General features: G+C 40.0%; 1 protein-coding gene across 4 annotated transcripts in view; it reads right to left on the reverse strand.

Annotated features, from left to right (window-relative positions):
* Positions 1-21575, reverse strand: part of IGF2BP3 (insulin like growth factor 2 mRNA binding protein 3) — a 110545-nt gene that overhangs the window by 31626 nt on the left and 57344 nt on the right. For all 4 annotated transcript variants that reach the window (XM_064412362.1, XM_064412373.1, XM_064412384.1 and 1 more), the window contains 3 exons: positions 10125-10176; positions 9968-10031; positions 1635-1919 (listed from right to left, as the gene is read on the reverse strand). In XM_064412362.1, the coding sequence (XP_064268432.1) occupies positions 1635-1919; positions 9968-10031; positions 10125-10176 (401 nt within the window). The remainder of the gene's footprint in view (positions 1-1634; positions 1920-9967; positions 10032-10124; positions 10177-21575) is intronic.

A 21575-nucleotide genomic window follows, 5' to 3' on the forward strand; every position in this document is an offset into this window, starting at 1 on the left:
CACCCAGAAACTACTAGCCTTGTTCTACAACAGGTTTATGCAGCTCTAAGAATTTAACAAATTTAGTTATGACCTGCATAAAGACAATGCTTTGGATATTACTTTTACCTGCCAATAACTGCAGCTCACATATTCTTTCCACCTCTGCTGTTTGTTTTTGCCCCTCTTCCACATGTAACAGCTGTTTTCTAACTGAAACAACCATGCTGCTTTTCAAGAAGCCCCTTTATTTTTGCAATTCTTTCAAGTATTGAAAACTCATTTTGTTTCACAATGCAGCATTTTCCAAGAAACCCATCTTGGCAACCCTTGGTGGAAATGAAAGTAGATGAAATTTCCTTTTTTTTAATCCCAAACCAATGAAAACATCATTCTCAAAGTCACGTATCTGTAAAGTTAGCAACCTGCAATTATTTCTCCTCTACCCACCCTTCTTCTAGATATAAAAGCTTTCCTTATGCCAATATTCCAGGATTTTTACAGTCCAAGAATTAGATGTTTTATATATCACCTGAAAAATTGGTTACCCATAGAAAAATTACACCCAAGTCCTGTCAGGACACCACAAATCTCTTAAACCTGTGTTGTTAAACAGGCTAAATAGTCTCCTGGGTTACATCGTGCTAATGAGAGGTTGGAAGGAGCATCATGATAATCCTGGGTTTGGGGAGGGGGGTAAGTCTGTTTGTTGGGGGTTGAGGTGTAATTAAAGGGGAGTCCCTTGTCCTCATTAACTACTCTCAAAACTGAGGCTCCCACCCTCCCTCATTTCAATCACACACAACTCATTCCCAGGCCCTGTCTGCTACAGCTGCAGAGCTGGGGTCTCCTACAGTAGGCTGCTGAAGGCAGCATTTTAATTCTCTGCTTTTAGGGGTATCCAGGAAAAATTCTTGGAATAAGAACCCCCACCTCCCTCTGCATCTGTGCTGAGCTCTTCCTTGTGGGTAGGATTTAACACACACTGGGAACAATCTCTTCCAGCGTCTCTAGACCCCAGTGCTCTAAGCTTCTTAGGTCACTTAGCAGCTTGCTTTTTGCCTCCTGTGCATTTCCTTAATCTGTGTTTCGGTGTGGTCTGCAACTTGATAGCAACAAATGTATTTTCCAGAAACAGAGGGGTGTAAGGTATAAGAAGTAGTGAGGAGAGATAAAAAGGTTCTTTGCTTAGGGCTTTCCCCTCACATCTTGAATCAACAACATTTGAATTGACAAATCCTAAAAATGCCCTAATCAAACTAAAACTAGAATAAACACTTGAAGTACAATTGGGACACTTGGGTACATCACCACACTGACTGTAGGTCCCCCAGAACAACACATAACAGCTCTTTCAGTTTCACTTTTTGTGCCAGACCCATAATAGTACATCTGTAAGCAAAACTCTCCAACAGAGTACCATCCTGCTAGCTCTCCTTTTTTAAAGAGGAATAAAAAATTCAGCTAGTATTTGAACATGTATCAAGGACAGAATCCAGTCCTTAAATAAATATTGCAAAATATTTCCTGTTCTCTGTTATCTTCATTTGCTCTCTGACCACTCAGATTAGTAATGAAGTTTTACAAACTCCTCTTTACACAAGCAGTGATGACACAACATTGAAGCTATTAATCAGTTTTGTAAAATAACTTACTTGGACTGTGTCTGCTTGGTGATGTTTCTGATTGTTGCTCCTTCTTTCCCGATAATGGCTCCTACAAACTGTGTGGGAACCAGCATCCGCAGAGGAACGTCCGACTGTGGTTTCTGCCGAGTGGTTGCGCCGGGTGACCCTTGCCTGGGAGGACCCCTCTGGCCAAATCCACGTCTTCCCTGGGGGTGTTGCTGTGGAGGTTGCTGGGCTGCCATCTCATCAGGGATGTATGCAACTTTCAAGGAATAGTTTTCAAGCTGAAACCCGTTCAGTTTTTCTATTGCTCTGTTTATTTGGAAAGGGGAGGAGAGAGGAGATTAAAAAAAGTCCCACGAGCACATGCAGGTCCTTATGAAATGACAAGTTTCAGACATAGACTTCTGTCCTTTCTTACTTGCGTGGTGAAACTAAAAACACATTCCAAGATGAAAAGTTACATTTGAGATTCTTCAGCCAAGATTTTGATTACACAAAGTCACTGTATTAAGAACTACAAGTTAGCTCTTGCTTGTTCTGGGCTTCTATGCACTTTAAAGGTTTTGCTGGTCCAACCCTATCAGCAAAACCTCACAGGAGACAGAGCTTATACACTCAAAAGCATTCTTTTGCCTGATTTAATTTAAATCAATTTCCCAAATAGAATTAAAGCTGCACCAGAGGGAAAACTTTTTAGCTGCTATCACAGCACCTTCATTAGGGTTTTTGCCAGCACAGCTATTTGGCTGGAGCTTTCGCAATAACTGATATAGCTGTGACAGGAATGAAAAAAACCCATTTTTATGAAAGAAGAGAGCACCTTCACCTCAGCAGGAAAGGAAACACTCAAAGCCAGTCAATGGCACCTGAAATGCCCCTTAGACTGCAACAGCACATTGCAACTTCCTAATTAGTCGTGTTGTAGGTAGGTTTAAAAGTTCACAAGGAAATTAAAGCCCCATGTCTATGTTAAACTCTCCATGAAAGTGAAGTTGTTAGAAAGCATTTAAAATGTTGTTTCAACTTCTCTTGTTCTTTTAGTTAAGCATCACAGAGGGATAATGCCCAAATATACCCTCTCACCATGGTCCCTCATGCTGAAAACCTCCTGGTCACTCAGCATTCCCTCTGCTCTGTCCCTCTTTCTAACCAAGAACAAGTCTAAAGGTGCTCTTAGGTCTCCTCTTCACAGGAGCAGAACAACTCAAAAATGACAGATTTACAGAAGGTAGAATACCTTCCACTCACAAACAGAATAGAGTCAATAAGACTAAATAGCTAGCAAACAGTAGGGACAACTAAGCTACATGCAACACATTGGTAAACCAGTGGTATAAAATAAACACATTTGCCCTAAAAAGGCATGTCAAGTTTTGCTACATTACTATTACTAGTACTACAACTATTATTACAAACATTACTATTCAGATTATCAGCAATATATTGATCACTGAAATATGCACTGATATGGGGTAGTTTATAAATGCCAGACTTAATATTGGACCAAAGATTAGTGACAGATTTTCTTTAGAACAAAATTTAAATTAAAGGCCATAGTGGGAGGGAGGGAGGGAGGGAGTCTCCATCTTTTATTAAAGAACTCAGCAATATTTTCATTAAAAAGCTCCAACAACCACATACTTTGGAAGAAGGCCTCTGAATTCAGAAACTTAACCCAGCTCCTCCATTCATGCACATTTGCAGGACACTGCTGCCAGTTTACCAAACATTAGCCTCAGTAACACTTTTATGCCTGCCTCTACTGCAGAGATAAAGGATGAAGATAGCCAATTGCCTACATTTTCAAGGGCAGCAAGTGAAAAATACTATTTGTCTCCTGGGTGTCCCATTTGACAGTCTGGGTCACAAGCAGCTGTTGAAGCCCAGTTAAGAAGTGGTATTTGGATACCAAGGATAACAGGTCCCTCATATCCCTGGGGTTGAGCCAGCATCCTCAAAATACTCCAGTCTGACAGTAAAGAGCTTATGAGAAAAGAAGTAATTTGTGTCTTTGGAACAATGTTTAATAAGGGCTGATAATAAATAAGGCCCAAGGCAATGCCAATGAACAAAGAAAGCAAAATATTGAATAACTGATCACTGTTCATTAAATACTTCCTTTAACCAAATGAGACACAGGTCCTTTGGGAATTGCCAGGAGTGTAATTACTCCCATAATAGAAGAATTCTTTAGAGTAAGTGGAAAACAAGCTGGATTAAAATTTGGTGAGGTTATTTCAGAGCTGACATTTTTAATCTTTTACTCCATGGACTTTGAAGAGCATTTTATTACACAATAAAACATGTTTACAAAACAGGAAGAGCAGTGAGCAGACTAGCGAAACTTGTGTTTCTATGGATTTGTCTCGATTTTTAATTTCTGCATAGATTTCCAATGTCTGAAAGGCATTTCACTCAAGTCTCTCTCTCTCTGGACATCCTACTTGGAAAAGGGGTCTGAGACCTTTCCTTTTTATACACCCTGAAAATGCTAATTTCTTGTTCATTGCAAATATCCATGAACTCTGTTTCTAGGTTGAGTTTCGCTAAAATCAACCAGAAAGCTGAATTTCTACGGGGAAGGGAAACAGCACTGCCAGACCATCCAGTTGCACAAGCCCTGTTTCTCTTGGAACCAAACATCGAGACGTCGGAGAGATGAACACCAACAATTTTGCAAATGTGCTGATAGGCTCCAATTAACGTCCATCCCAACTCATTTCCCTCCACACGCTTATTTGACAAGTTCAGACATTGCTTCTTTCCCAAAATGCGTCAGCCTCCTCTGGCTTTAAAACACCTTTGACCAGAATCCCAGCATCAACAAAAAACCTGACAGTAAATCAGTGCAACAGACTTCTCACTCTTCCTTAGAAGTGGTTGGGCAAGGAAAGACTAGGCTTATTGTTTGTAACCAGGCTTCATACCTATCATGCTTTCACAAAAAACACTTTACAGCAACAAGTATGTGTATATCCTCACACATATATATACACATATATGTGCACCATACTTTTCCTAGAAAGAAGGTTGGAATTTTTCTTCTTAATAACAATTTATAAATTGCTAAATGGTTACATATGTCTATAAGTACCTTAAATTCAAAGAAAACTGAGAAAAGTTCATTTGCCATTGTGGAAAATTAATTATGTCAGCAGTGAACAATCTCTGGCCACCAAAGCCATATGATGACATGGAAAAATAACACACTAATTCACCCTGTGAGTCACTGAGTTCTCCATATTTTACAGCCTGACTTGTTGTATAATTTGACTTGTTCAAATGATGGGAAGTCAAAAGAAGAATCAGTAATTAAATACTGATCTCTCAAGCCTTTTGTGGAACTGATATTTCCTGGGTACGTGGTTCCATATTCTACACCCATTTGAGTACACACAGTGGAATGCCAAGATAACATTTGCAGTGGATGTAGCACATACACTGTTCTAGTGCATTTCTTACAGAGAGAAAAAAAAAAAAACAACAACTTTTGAAAGGTCCCTTTGGCTGTTGATTCTGGCCTTCACATTCCAATATTTCACAATTGTCCCTAGGCTTTTAAAATACTGTCATACACTTTTCTTCAGCTGTTCTGGACTAATTTTTATCAATTTTGTGGCACAAAACATAGGGCTAGAATTAGGCAATGTGATGATTCAGCAGCCCTTCAGCACCATAACAAGCTCAATTTTAGAGGCATCTAGGCACTGCTTTTGGGGGGCTGGAGACAGATATGGAAGAAAACCCAGGAAGAGAAGTAGTTAAGAACTGTCTTCTAGATGGATGCAAAATTCCTGTAGAACAGCATTTAGGACAGCACTTGCTATCAGGAGAGCCAGCCCTGCTCTCACAGGAATGCTGAGCCTCAGCTGAAAGCAAGTGACCAGCTTGTCACAGCACTAGGGGCATCTGGTTTAGGCAAAGCTATTGTCATTGCTACAGTCCACCAAACAGCTTACATTGAGCTCCTTCTGTAAAGCACATACTCCTCTCATGACTTGAGAACTCCAGAACACAGCAACTCCACCTCTGTCCTCCCACAAAGACCTCTGCCTTCCCAAGTGCTGGGAGAGTCTCCTTCCACGAGCACAAGCTAATAAAGACCACCCAGACTACATCTGTCAGGGAGCACTGCTGAAACAACCCGCAAAACATCTTTTACACAGAGGCTAAAAGCCTAAAAACTCACTCAGTGAAGATAAAGATGGAGAAAAATTCAGTTACCTGTCCCATTAAGAGGTGTCCTCCTCCCTGAAGTCATCCTTCAAAATTTACACTCAGTAAAAATGGAAAATGTTTCCATTTGACACACCAGCGAGAGCTGGTACACAGAACTCTTTTAGCATAGTTCTGAATTTTTAAATAAAATGAATTCATTAAGAGACTGCAGCAACTACTGTCTATGCACTGATAAGATGGATAGCAGCCTGTGACACCTGCTCAGATGCAATAGTTCCTCATAAAAATGAAACCTTTAAATAAATATTCTGTAAATCAGTCACCTGAGTTTTTCCCATCAAAATGACATCTCACCACTGTCCTTTCACGAGCTCCCTACAAGAGGATGCTCATCCAGCCTTCTTTTCCCTTTTGATGCTAGTGGAGGTTAAACACCCTAGATAAATTATTACAGGAGAAGCACAGTCTTGTGCTGGAAATCATTCTTCCACTGATAGCATGATGACACTAAGCAATAGAAGGAGAACATATTTCACTCCCACATGTGGCTTTTACATACACCACTTTTCTTTTCTCATCCCTGAACAGATAAAATTGCATATGAAAAGACATACATGGCACATTTTCTTTAGCATAATAATTTTTTTTTACATTAAATAAAAATATAGGTTTCACCAGGACTTCTGAAAACAAAGCCAAAACAAAACCTAAACTTATAATACACCACTGAATTTTCAGTATTATCATTCCTATGGCAACATTAGCCCTGTCCCACAATGGCATGTAAAAGTATTAGTTATGTGAACCCTCATTCATTCAAGGAACCATGTTGTGCACACACACAGATGTGTGAAAAGGTAATAAAAATTACCCTTTATTGAAAGGGTAATAAAAATTTTTTGCAAGTATTCTGGTTAAGAGGTGGACTAGTGGACTTTCAAAATCCTGGGTAGAGCTAAATCTTGTAGCATGTACTTCTCGTACAGACTGGAATCTTTGTGGGAGGGAAAGAGAAGGTACAACTTTTAAAGACAGCAGCCATAATTTAGGTGGCAGCACATCACAAGGACACAGCCAGCATGTCCTGCTGGTTGCCATAAGGGGCCTTGTCTTTTAGCAAGCACTTCCCAGGCTGCCTCAGCACCTGCTGGTTGGGCTCTGCAGGGTGAACCACAAGCTCCAGGCTCTGTCCCTCACTCTCTCTCCTCTCTTCCAAATATTCCACAACCCACCACAACATTCTATCATTGCCTGTGCCACAGCAGTGCACACACTGTGTAGAGCCCTCTCCAGTTTCTGGGAAGGAGAGCAGCAGAGGCAATTTGAGAGCTGGAGCAAATCCCTCCTGCTCCCAAGTGCTTGCAGGAGAGGAGAGGAGGGATGTGGTGTCAGACCTGGTAGTACCAGCCTTCTCTTTGCTACTCACAGTCCTAGAGAGCAAAGGGTGGCTTTCCAAGGCCCACACATTGCTCTGCACACCCCTCCACAACATTCCTGGGCTGCCAAAAAGTACCTGATCTGCCATGCTGGCTCCCTGGCTCTGGGGTCACATAAGCAGCATCCTGTTTTTCCTGACAAGACAGGCTGTGTCTCTCCAGCCAGGAAAGGGGCACCACCACGACAGATCAAAGACACAGACCTCTGTCCCAACTAGAAGTCAGGAACTCTGCACATCTCAGATTTTGTGTGCTGTGTGCTCTAAGACTGCTTTCTCAAAAAGACTGCAGCAATCCTCAGTGCTTTCATTTTCCAAGTTAATTTTGGATGCAGACCTGAATTGAACATGCCACAACTGTAGTACCAGCCTAGAGGAAAAAACCTCTGCCACAACTACTTAGATTTGCAAGACAGAAGGCAGCTCAGCTTCCCAGCTGGGTGGAACCAAAAGTTTTTTTCAAAAGTACTGTCCTCCAAGCAATGCATACCACACTTGCTTAGAACTGCTTATCAAATGTATCTCCAGATTGTGTTACAGCACCTTCCCCACACATTGCCAGTGCACACTCCAACAGTCATGGCAATGCTGTACAGATATCCAGCAGGGAAGTAGCCAACTTTGCATGCTCTGTCAGCCAACACTACTGTGAGGTTAGTGTGTGCACTGCAAAAAGTACAGCAGAGGTGCAGTTAGTACTAGGGACCCACTGAATGTGGCAGCACAGAAATCTTCATGTCGTGGTGCCTGATCCAAAAGCCACGTCAAAGAGCACCATTTACCCTAAAGAGCTGAATTCCAAACTACAAAGCTTGTTACCAGCTGCTGACTCTTTATCAAAAGCTGTTTAGGGTTGCAAAGTCAATTCTTGTTACTGCACGTCCTTCACAGGATGACCAGCACTGCCTTTATCAGCTATCAGCACTTGCACGCTGCTCACTCTCCACTGCCATCCCCCACAGCCAGTTCCAAGCAGCAAAGCTAGGTCAGGTCTGGGAAAACCATTTCACTGAAACAGCACTGCAGTCACTATGGAAAACCCACACACATGCAGGTACTGTAGTGAGCCTTCATTCCAATTCCTCACAGTTTTTTTCCCCTAAAAATACCTTGATCTAGACACTTCTCCTAGGGGTTTCTAAACAGTTGCAAAGTTATCTCCCAAACTCATTCTGTGCTAACATTTTTTGTACAGAATATGGACTCATCTGCTTAGAACATCTGTGTCATGTGAAACCATTCACAGATGTAAGTCAGTGCTCCTCCACTTTCCCTACCTGCTCCAAGGAACCAAACTGCCATCATTCAACCTGTACTGCTTCAGCTCCCCTACAACATCCATACTGCATGCCAGTTTGCCTGCCTGCTTCAAACTCAAGAGGTTCTTAGTGTCATGGTTTCTTATGAAAAAGCAAAAACTGTCTTAGACACTTCTTTGCAGTCTTTGCTTATCCCAGCATTTCCTTGGGATCCACCTTAAAATTTAGCACTTAAAGTTGGGGAAGAAACTGTTGTTTTTGTCTTGAGAAGGGAGTGCACAAGTCTGGGAACCCACATCACAGATGACAGCTCAAAAAATATATTATACTTCTTTCCATGGTATTTTTAGTACTTCCTTATACTTTCAAAGGAGAAACTGGCACGTGCAGTATTAGTCTGTAACATTGCACAGTAAGTTTCTTCAGAACTAGAAATACAGCCTTTCTTAACTGCTATGCAACAGAAGTAAAAGCAACAGAAGAACCTGAAGAGCTTGTTAGAACAATTCAGGTTTTGGGAAAAGTTAAACAGTGAATTCAAGGACAACATTGTTTCCTTCAGCTCCAGCATACACAGGAGATGCCACTGACACAAGTTTCCCATCACATTTGTTTATAATACATTTACAAGTAACCTAATGCTTTGAAAGATTAAATACATGTGTCGCATTCAAGTTACACACAGATGATAATTACTTAATTATATGTACAAATATTATTTCATTTGTAATTTTGAATTAATGCATACCATAAGCACGCTCTGCATCTTAGATGCTGGTTTTAGTTTGCCACAAGGTGGCAGAAATTTCAAAGTTAAAATGGAAAGATCATTGTAGGCTACTCCATGAGTTTTGTTCTGTTCGACCTGCTATCATTAGAAAGGGAGGAAGTTTATGTCACCAGGTTAAAACTTATGAACCACACAAGTCCTCTTTTTGTGGCAGAGAAGCAAAATTAAACCTTTAGCATAGCACATAATACAGATTTTTTAAAAGGAAAATTATGCACAAACAATGATTAAGTAAAATATTTTTAAATTTTAAATATCTAGATTAAAAGTTCTCAATTACAGAAGATGTAGGCAAGCATAAAATAGGTGGCCTAAATTTTAAAAATACCAAAAAAATAATTTTAGGTATACAGGTTACACCTTTTGTGTGCTTGAAAGCAGCATTACATTTTCTAACAAAAAAGCCCTGTATTCTGGTTAGCAGCTACCCTCTTTCTTTTTTTCCAGTTATTTTTGCTATGATGGTTTGTTAAGAAACAGACACAAAACAATGAACACTGCAAGAGTGTTCACTTTTTATCAAAATGAAATAAAAGCTGATTTAAAAAATTGTTAAAGTGAATTACACCAGACTTTCTTAAAAGTCAAGTCTTAATTTATTGTTAGAATGGTGATGTGATTAGAAGCAGTCTCATATAAAGTCACAACATGAAATGCAAGTTAGATGACAGAAAAAACTAAATAAGATACTTACTGTCTAGCCTGGTCCTTATTGCCATATGTTACATTTACAACTGCAGTCTCCGTGTCAGTGTTCACTAGAAAGCAAAATGCAACAAAAGGAGGATAAGTTCAGTGTGCACTCACTTCCCACTACAAATTTAAAAGCTAATTGAGAGTAGAAACAGTACCTTGCTCACAGTTCTCCACAGTTCCATACTGAGCTAGCAAACTATCCAGCACCTATAAGAGGTAAAAAATTACAGATTTAAATTTCAAAGCAGATTAAGGAACAAAAAAGCCTCTAAAAACCACCAGAATTTTTTAAATTATTGTAGGAAAATATAGATCATTTAAGACAGCCATTCCAATAGAGAAGAAATTATTATTCCAGGAAGAACAAACATACATTGCTTGTTTTCTCTCATATCAGAAAATCTGCATTTAAAAGTCCATTAATGTGAAAATACAAAGTATAACTTCAGGAAGACACACTGCACTGTATATTCCAAACTTTGAAAACAAACCTTCAATAAAAATAAACCTTCAAAAAAAAAAAATCACCTGTTCTCACAGTGGGCTAAAGCAAAGACAGAAAAAATATACAACAGCAAATCCAAAATAAAACTTTCTCCATGTATTCCAAGAACACATATCTAACTTTGTCCCTGTTTGGAGTTATTAGGGTTTTTCCTCCCAACACATTTAGGTTGTACGTAAGTGTTATTCTCTTCCTAAGTGGAGAATTATCTGTGCAGAAAATGTAACAAGAATAACCAGCATGTGAAGAGCTCTTTCACAATTATTTGGCAGATTTCTCAAAGATCACCATTCCCGAGGAACCACTCACAACAGTATCTTCACCATTATTTGAAAGTCATAATTAATTTTTCCTTCAGTAGAAAGCTAGGAAGAAACAGGTAAATGTATGTGACAAAGGGCAAAAGAAATCTAAATTAAGTAGTTGTATTTCACATGGTTTTATTCTTGTCAAATGGAGGATGAAGAAAGGGGAAATACACAAGCTTCTGGGGAAAAAAATCAGGGTATCAGTATTCCAGTAAAAGCATTAACACACCCACAGTTGTACCACATCTAAAATTCACATGGTATAGAGTTTATTTTCTTCCTAGTGAGAAATAATATTGCAGAAAATGGTGACTCTGGCAGTAACCAGCACAGACAGAAATGCAGCACCGTGGTGTATTGCATCCTAACGTTTTTTCTCAAATTTAACTGATGCTGGAAAAGTTCACTATTTACACCAAGAAGTGAAAAAGTAAGCTTGCACTCCCTTCTGCAAAAAAAATTACATTTCTTCAGCTAATCTCTTAAGGGGAAATGTAAGTAAGAGAGGGAGGAAACCCCTTTGGGAAAGGAAGAAAACAAGGAAGCAAAGATAAAAGGAAGGCAGTAGGCATAAAAAAGCCTCTGTGCCACTTCCCGTTGCAGTACACTTCCCTTTGCCATAACCAGCAATCAAGTGTGCGCAAAACCCCAGTCTCTAAAAATGTAAAATTCAGAGTACATCTTCATGAGATTAAAATTCCTAAATTATAATCTATCAATCTACCACACACTTTTACTGCAATGTAAAAGACATTTCTAAGATAAACTATAGTTTATATGCCAAACCTGAAGACAACTTCCATCAGCGCAGTTTCCACTCTTTACCACCCACTAAAGTTTAAACTGCACATAGATGTTTCAAAGGTGACATTTCAAACGAGGTATTTAAAAAGCAATTCAGTGCTCACCAAGTTTGAGCAATGCATTACTGCTTCTAACTGCAGAATTCCCCCGTCTTTCTTGTAGAGACTCTAGTAAGTTTTCTTGGCAAGAGTTTTGTTTTCATAGACAAGTTGTTAATTGTCCTCTCATTCTACAAGTAGAGATTAGCCTAGTCTGAGAGTTTCCCTTTTCAATCCCCTAAAAAATATTTTTCTGCTGCTCCTCGAATCTGACAATTGGAATCTAAGCGAATGTTTGCTCTGAAATTTGCTAAATATTACTGAAGCAGAGATGCTCCAGGGGATTAAAATAAATTAAAAGTCTCTGGAAGACCCTTTTAAGACAATTAAAACACTGGCACAGATGAGTGGGAGAGTTGTGAGGTCTTGCAGGTCTGCAGCTGTACCTCACACAAGCCAAGAGAGCCATAGCAAGAGATTAGAGGAAAACCTTCTTCCACAGACTGCTTAAGAGATCCACTGAAACCAGTGGGTGAACAGAATCTCAGGTGGGGTCGGGGATTTAAAACAAGAAAAGCAAAGCTTTTCCTGGCTTAGAGATCCTTTCTGAGATGTTTAGTTGAAATAAGATTCCACAGAGTTCATTAGTCTGATAAAGCAATTCCTTTGTCCCTACAGTATGCCAACACCTGTGCTGTTCTACACCTCAGACTGTGCCACAACATGAGCAAATGTGCTTAGCTGTTATTCTGTTTGAATCGTGCAGACCACCAGCTCATGGCCACTCTGCCCCCAAAGCTGCATCATTCCAAAGCAGAAGTTCATTTTCATCCTTATTCATACAGGCAAAGAGCAGTGCTAGAATACCAAAGGTACCACAACAGTTTACTTGGTAATAATAAATCAGTATTTTGTAAGGTATTTCTGTATTAAATTTATATTCTGAGGCCCACATATTAAAGTAGCCATCTACACTAAGAAAAGAAATGCTTTAAAGATGAATCCACACAACTTTTAAAAGACACATTTTCTCTAAAAAGTATTTTCAGCATGCTTGTGATCAGCCATCAGAAACTTTTCACCACACTATCCCTTGCATCTGCTCCCAGGAGCCTAAGAACGCAAAGACTGCTTTCCTGTTAATGCTGAGGAGCAGCCCAGAATGGCACATACAGCATCACACCCCTCTCCAGCAGGAGTTCTCCACTTATGCTGCTCCTTAATCCTCTTCTGATCCATTTTGGTCAGAGACAGTGTCCATCTGGGCTTTAATCCAAGTGATTTGGGTTCCCTTGTTTTTAAAAGAGTTGTTTTACTGAACAGATTTATGAGAAGTTTCCTCAAAGGACTTAAGCTTGCTTTAACTAAAATGAAAAACAATCCTCTTTGGTCAAAGACACTTATTCTCTACTGCACTGTCTTCAGGAGAAACTTGAATTTTCATCACCGTCAGCCTCATGCAGCAGGATTTTAAGTGTGATCAACACTGCCGAGGTAGCCTTTTAACTAAAAATGCACTAGTACAAATGTTTCAGCAGCAGCTGGGGTATGTGTGAGTGACTGTGAGGAGCAGGCTCCATGAGTGAGAACACTTTTAACTGAACCAGCTGATCCAGTGGGGAAAAGTCATTGCAGTCATATTCAAAGCCAGATCCTCTATTGTAACTCACTTTCAAAACACAAAACTCAATTCCTGAACACGTTTCTTGCTTCACATGTATTTACTGCAACAGTCACTTTCTACTCACATCTTTCGTTTCTTAATATGTCTCTCACTATCTTTTCCCTCTCCCCAAATTTTTATCTCTAGCCCAAAGCCCATAGTTCTGCTGCAAAACAAACATGTTTTGTTTGAACTGCTCTTCCGTAACACTCTTCGTATACAGCCTTGTTGGGCAATCAGAACAAAATTCAAAGCCAAGTTGGTGGTGCAGCAGCAATTCTGATGAGCAGCTGAAAAGTTTATTTGTACAAATATTTAATCTAAGCTAGAAAAAAAAGGTCTTTCCTTTTCTTGAGCTCTCCTTCTAGCAGTTGTCTAAATTGGGTCTCCTGCTCTTGTTATAGCACAGATGTCTCTCTCACAAAAAGCTGCAGTCTTATACTGTGGACTTTCATTCATCAGGCTCTAAAAGCCAATTCTGCCTTCATTATAAACAGCATTACCCTACACCAAGCCCCGCAGATCGAGGCTGCTTTACATGGAAAAAAAAAGAAGGAAACATTACTCTTCAGTGAAACTGAGAGCTTGATGCACACGTTAAAATACTGCAGTTCTCGTACAGATTTCACAGGTTTAGAAGTAGCACTTTTGAACAAATCAGAGCAGTTGTGTTCTGCACTTTCAGAGCAGACTATTTTATACACATCATCTTATAGTGCTGTAGGACTTCTGCCGTACACTGGAAGGAAATGAGTCTCAAGACATCTGGTCTGTAAGCACGGTTATCCATACTGTTTCTCTCTCACACATGCACTTAGCGACAGGAACGTCGCAGTGGTGCTGGAGAACCTGAAGTTATTTTCTCCACTAATGTAGACCAAATCCATTAGACCACCACCACCCCCTTGTTTCCATGACTCCTGTGTCATGTTGACAAAGAATTAAAATTAGACAACGAAACTGAAATCATAAATAGCAGAGGCTAAAAGAGACAGAAGTATTAGGGCAATTCATTTGAAAAACCACATAGAAAAGTTTGGCTGCAAAGACTTTGAGTGTACAATGTGATTTAACAAACAAACAGTTTTGATTTAACCAGGGGCAAGGTGAAGGAGAACAAAAGACCCAGGTAAGGGAAGGAGGATGTGGGTGGGTAAAGAGCAGTGCTGATATCACAGATTCTGAGCCTGACTGAACCACAAATGCCTTCTGTGTATTTCAAGTACTTTCTTGATATGCCTAAATCCACCAAAAAAAAAAACCAGACCAAACAAAAAAGAAGCAACAAACAGCAGGGAAAAAAAAAAAACCCACCCCCAAATCCAACCAAAAAACTCTCCATAATGCCAATTTCCATTAATTATATTAATTGAGCTCAACTAGTCTGATGTGGCCCTGGTGTACTAGAATTTGCAATGCAGCAGGAGCAGACCTGGCATTTTGTGGCTTGGAGGTGTGACATTACCTCGGCAGAGGTGCTGCTCCTCTCACAGCCACACCAGTTGCCGACAACTGACCACAGCAAAAAAGGCTCCTCAAAGCACCTTCAGTTTGGCATTGTTTTTGGTTGGTAAAAAGAAACAATATCCCCAACAAGGGAACCAGGTAGCATGGCTTTACGAGGAAAATTAAACGGAAGAAGCCCCTAATAAATTCCTGAGGGTTATTTTTGAAAGGTGTAATAACTGGATAACACTGCATTGCCTGAATGGAGATTATGGTGGACAGGTGAACTCAGCTCCAGGTCACCCAGTGCATCTCCCAGCCTGGGCAGTCTCTCTGCCACCCCTCCACAACCCAAACATAACAACTTTGTCCATTTTCACCAAAAAGGTCAGAGCATGCTGGTTCCTTGTAAAGGCAAAGCAGCATGGACATGGAATACCCAATTCAGTCTGCTAGGATACAGTTATTTTTCCAAAACCTCGTGAAGGCATTTGAATAGGCAAAGCCAGCCTGCAATGGCTCAATGTGCTGCAGCGTGTGGTGATGGTGTTTTTCATCTTGTAGGCCCTCCAAAACCCAGTTTACTGTCTCATGAAACCATGACCATAGTCTGGAAGAATCAGAAAAATAAGCCTGGAAGCTGCTGAAGTCATTGTTTGCACACACCAGAAAGGCAGCGCCTGAAAACAATAACTCTGGCTTATTTACCACATCCCATACAAACCCTGGAGTGAATTCTTCTCCTGGGAACTTACAGTTATATCCAAATGTTCAAAACTAATAATAAGTTTACCCTATAATACAATTCTGTTTAGGTGGCATTACCAGGGTTTTAAGAATGTAATGCTGAACCACAGAGAACAAAGACAAAATTGTCAAAGGAACTACTAATTGAGTGACCAATTTGGACACCAAGGGCTTGATTTTCCATAGCGCTCAGCACGTCTGTGTGTTCAAAGGGCAGCTTCAAAGCCACTTCTGGTAGTAAGGGGAACACGGCACTTCTGCAAGAAAGACCTCGGGCTCATCACAAGACAAGCTGAAGGCACTGTTAGCAACTAAGAGCAACTTCTGCTTAGGGAGGGTAGCACAGAGACCAGAACGTGCAGGATTCAGTTTGCCATGGCAACAAATTCAATTCACTTAACCAAAAGGGTTTGTCTTCCCCAAAAGGGTTTGTAAAGTCCTCAACTTGCTACCAAATTAAGAAAGCGTGTGGTGAATAACTAGGTCACAACTCTTATGGACTCCACTGCACAGGCTGGACTTGTTGGTGGCAGCAGAGACGCCCTCTGGCCCAGCCAACTTCCCTTCCTACAGTGCTAAGAGCACACCCCATTTACCTTGCTGTCACTATGGGACTTCTGAAATGCTCAATTAAAAGAAATAAGGAGGTAAGAGATGTTGCAGACTATTTCAGTTCCAGTGTTGTGAATTAAGACAGAAAGCAACTGAAAATAGGTCTCAGGTAGAGCATCATATGCAACTATGAGTACAACTGTCATAACTAACTCCACATCCCACATGTGTTTAAGTATTTCCAGATAATACTGCTAGACCATTTACATTTACATATATATACCCACACAACCCTGTGTATATCAAAAAAGGTAAAGGAAAGAGAGGGCTAAATGCTTTAAAACCACACTAATATGAAATAACATATAAAAGTACCTGCCCTTGAATCTGCTAAGTCAGAAATTGCTTAAAGTATAATTACTATGATTTACCAATAGAAAGTTGGTTTCTAAAAAAAAAAAAAAAGAGGAATCCAGCAAGTATAAGCAACACGATAAATCATTACTGATAACATCAGTATCAAAACTCCCTCTTCTTTTTTCTAAAATATAACTCATACAATAGAAAAATTCACTGAGATAATATTCTAATAAAGCTCTGAAAATAGAAGAAATTTCAAAAGAAATTTTTGGGCTACAAAATTAGCTCAGGTGCTGAACACAGCACACAGAAAGTTCTCATGTGCTTTCATGTTCCCACATTACACCCTAAGCTGGAAATAGTCTCTTTAATGTCTGATAAGGAAGAAAGATTAGTGTACATTATGCTAAGGATGCATGAGATGGAGAAAGAAAAAGCATAGTATCAAGGCTGACAAATGGCATTAAATGGTCTGCAAGGCTAAAAAAAGTACTTGAGAAATGTTTAAGAGAAAAGCAAAAAACCCCACTTATTAGATGCATGGGTGGCCTCCTTCACAAAGAGATTAAAGGGAGCAGGATAATTCACTTTGGAAAGGAGTGAGAGTGAATATGATACAGGTATTATGAAATAACGAATCATGTAGAGATGGCCAAATTGGCAGCTTCTATTCACCCTTCATCTAAATTAAATGAAAACAAGTTAGAAAACACAGAGAATAAGTATTTATGAAACATTATCTGAATACAATTAAGCACCTCACAATATCTGCTACAATACTTCATTAATCTCCCCTCTCTTCACACTAAAGGTGTAACTTCAAGAGCAGTTTCAGATAACACTGGAGTTTATGAACCAGGTTAACACTAATACTAATGCTCCTGATTCACTACCCATCCTTATTTCCAGAAAATTAAAAAGCACTGTCACACTGATTGGTCCTTAAAGGCAGGAACTGCTGTTTTATGGAGCTAATCCCTGTTCCCAGTGCTCCTTGTGGGCACTGTTGGGGCCCCCCTCCTCCTCAGGCAGACGGGCTACCAGGACATTTCTGCGGCTCGGCATGAGGGAAGGATCACATGCCGGGCTGGCAGATGGGTGTTGTGAAACGTAGTAGGATGCAGCAGCAACACTAGCTCGTGTTCATCTGCCTCCCCTCCAACCGAGGAGGCCAGCTTAAGTGGAAACACTCTTCACTACTTCTACGATGTCATTTGGAGTTTGCCAAAGGGAAAGAAAAAAAAAAGTTATAAAAGCATTACTATCCACTGAACACTCATTACCCAACTCTGATTAAATGATAGACTACACAAAAGCAAGGGAACCAGCAAATCTTAAAAGAATGTTTGGAAGAGACACTGGGATAAAGGATGATTTTTCTGCTTTACTCACAGGGCTATACCAAGATACAGCTGGTGCCTTATTGGCAGTTTTTATACTTTCCTGTGGAGGCATCAAGCATTGGTCTCCATCAGGAAGGTTGTAGCTCTGCCTGACAGTGTAAGCTGCCATGTTCTGCTCTGGGCCATGAAAACCAGAACAGAAACATCTATGTTTTATCCTTTCCCCTTCAACCTTTCAGTCCTCTCAGTTTTGCTACCTCCATGTCATTACAGAAAATGTGTTCTTTTTAATTGCGAGCTTTATCAGGGAAAATTGTATTTCTCCTATACACTTTACTCTCTTTTGTCTGTGTGTGCAAAAATAGCACTTTTAAAAGCTATTTTCTGTAGCTATTTAAGAGTCTTGATGCCACTTCATTACTCCTCTACAAGGCTGGTGCTAGTCTGATATTTTTAGTTTCAGCACAATAATAGTTTGTGCATTCAAAAAAAATGCCTTCTGTAAAGCTGGAATCCTGCAATTATAACAAATATCTGTCAGACTAAAAAAAAAATAAAATCAATTTTCAAATCATCTTTTGGAACCTATCAACAATTACAAATTCCGAGAAATCTCTCCACAAGGGCACAGGCATAATTTCAAGAAGGGGCCACATGTATGAAAAGTGTTCCCTCTGGTACAGATATGACTGTGCTTTGTAGAAACAGAGCCAAGCCAGAGCTTGATACCAGGGAAACCTTTCCTGAGAAAGTTGTCCCATATTTTAACATTAAGAATTTCTGCTAAGATTTGCTTGTAACTATCCAAAAATGATAGAGGGAATCACAGAGGAAAATCCTGTAAAATGGATTTTGTTCACAGATTAATGCAGATAAAAAGGATAAATAGGAAGTATATTATAACTCAGATGGAGATCACGTCTGAGACATTCCCTCTATTGTGCACAAGATGCAAAATGACAAGCTTTCAGGAGAAAGATAAGTCCTTAACAACCACTTCATGAATATCTTGAATCTCTCTATAACCAGAAAAAACTATAAATAGATTGAAGCATTTTTCTGGAGCAATAAGATTTCCTTTCTCCCTTTTCAAAATGGTCATCCATAAGATGCATGCCGTGCCTTTGGCTTCCCAGCAGCTCTACTCAGGAGAGCACTGCTGTGGACCAGACATTTCAGGTTTGGCCTCTCAGCAATGAGGCTCTGACAGACAAGAGACTGCTGAAGGGAGGGAGCTGCAATTTGCATTTACAGAGGCTTACAGGCACGTGGGTGCTGGATATCCTCATCCAAAGCTTTCCCTGAAGCTGTCAGTACACACCATATACTTCACCTCCCTAGACAGGCTGGCATGACCAAACTCCTGCCCCTGAGTGCAGACCATCAGTAGCTGTCCTGTAACTCACAGGGCAGCCCTGTTGCCCAAGCAGTTGTAACAGCTATACCTGAAATTACATTAGTCAACCCCCACAGCTAGAGAAGAATTTTTTTTTTTTTTTTAACCTACCTCTCCTCATTTGTGTGGCTGTTTCCCGGGAAGGGGGAGGAAAGAGGGCAACCTTACCTAGTCCCTACTAAAAACTGAAAAAAGTGGAGAGGAGTTGTAGGCAAGACTCAAGAACTGAAGCCTGGAATCAAATAAAAGCAAAAATCATACACTCTTTATAACGAGGACTGATCCTGGTAGAACAAGTACACCACCTTCAAGTGCTTGAGTTACTTGAGCTGCAAAACTGAACTGAAATAAAATCCACAGTAAAAGTTTCCACAGTGCTAACACAGAGATGAAAGCTTTGCAAACAACAACAATTACATGCTGCCAAAGCCTTCAGACTTCAAAAACATGAACCTTGGAGCAAGGGGGAAGCATAGGTTTTTTGAGTGCAGAAAATTTCTCTTGTAAAACATGTAATCTAGTGGCTACCTAATCACTCAGTCATAAAAATTAAGGTGTACGGATTTTAAACACCCAAAACCAAGTTACCAAAATCCCCATTAAAGAAATATTATAATGAAATTCTGTTAAACACAAATTTACCAAGATCTGTGAGATTTTCCAGTCTACCTTAAAGAATCCCAGTATTTAGGCCAACTCATGCAGTAATCTGACAGGTAAGGTTTAAGAGGATGTTTACAAATAGCCACAAATTTTTGAATGCAATTATCTAAACTAGAAACTAAGATTTCAAGAGATACTCTATGTTAACAACATTTGACCTATATGTAGGAAAACAAAACAATTCAGAGTGTGAATGCTGAGTATTAGCTGACAGCTTACAGACTGTGAATTACTTTTAAGAGTTAGTTTTGAAGGAGCAGTTAAATGAAGAGTAAGATCACTGGAACAATTCAAGGAAAAGGGCCACAATTAAATGAGTTAATTATACCTAGGGTGTAAGAGTGATCTTCACTTCCATCTACTTACATTCAGGGCCTTCTACAAAGCAGCGAGCTTTCCATTTGCAGAATGTACTCAGTCCTCAGCAAGCTCTCAAACATTGAAGCTTATTGTTCAACCACATTATTAATAAAATTAGAATTATTTCCCTCATTTTAAAGGGGAAACAAAAGAAATGCAATCACAAAGGAGGCAAGTTTACACTGTTGCACTCACTCTGCAGTAATTATTACTCTATAGTTGTACAGATCTGAAAAAAAACTACCCTCATTCCTTACAAGCATTGAGATTCATAGGGAAAAGAGGGAATATTAAATAATGTGGATGATATACAGTTTTAGGGTGTTTGCTGTTCTTTTTCTCAAGCAGAGCTGTCCTTTGCAAAAGTCATCCTTGCGCAAGGATCTGAGGAGTTTGGTTACATCAGACTAGACTGATACACTTGGTCTTAAGAAAAACCCATCAACACAAACCTTCTGTTTTCCAGAAGCCTGGACTCAGTTTTGATGCAATCTCTTTCTTATGCTCTGAACAGGCACTGCAAATATTAGAATAAGTGGCTCAAGTTGTGTTTCATTGCTGCTCCCTAAGTAGCTGCACAAGCCATCCTCTGCTGAAAGTACTATAACTCTCTACAGCAATCTTTCCCTGAGCATTAATAAAAACAATCTGTAGCAGTAAAATTTAAGAGTAAAGGTGAAGAATACTGCAAGAGCATAAAGAAGTTGTATGCCATTTACCACTTTCACATTTACTGTACAACAAACTATGTTCCCTTGTCAAAACAACTCCTTCTCCTTAAAAAAACTTAAAATTTAAATTTTTTGACATTTAAAAAGCCAGCACTGTTTAAAATAAGGGAAGTAGGAGTGTAAATCCCGGTATACGCCTGTATGAATGCACACTTCATTCTGATTTTTCACTGATTCATAGCTAAATACTCAGCTCAACAGAAGGGGAATTAGATTTTTAGGCACTGAGGGAAAGAGTACTTCAGTGCTTTGCTCTTGACATGGAAAGAAAGAGGAGGCGGTGTAAGAGGAACTAAGAAATCTTGGTTATTCGCCTGTTGAATATTTAGGGAGCCACAGATCTTGAAATCCTTGCTCGTGGCATCTGGATAAGAATGAGCACTCTATTTGGAGCTAAGGATAACAAGTAGATGCAGAAAGCTAGAACAGTAGACTGCTAGAACAGGGGAAAGCTTTATTTTGAAGCATTAGAGGCACTCACCCCTAGCATGAGGTCAGCAGCTGTGCATGACAAGCAGCACCAAACCAGGGCAGCCCAGAGAGCCTGCAGGTGTAGCCAAGGGCTGCCCCGATGCCAAAAGGAAAAACAGGCAGCTGAAGGAAGCGTAGCCTAGCTGGGAGGCTGGAGGGACACAAGGACCAGTGGCCAGCCATTGCCAGGTCTCCTGGGCATGGAGCTGAACAGTGAGG

This window comes from Passer domesticus, chromosome 1 (assembly GCF_036417665.1).
Source record: "Passer domesticus isolate bPasDom1 chromosome 1, bPasDom1.hap1, whole genome shotgun sequence".
Taxonomy (NCBI): domain Eukaryota; kingdom Metazoa; phylum Chordata; class Aves; order Passeriformes; family Passeridae; genus Passer; species Passer domesticus.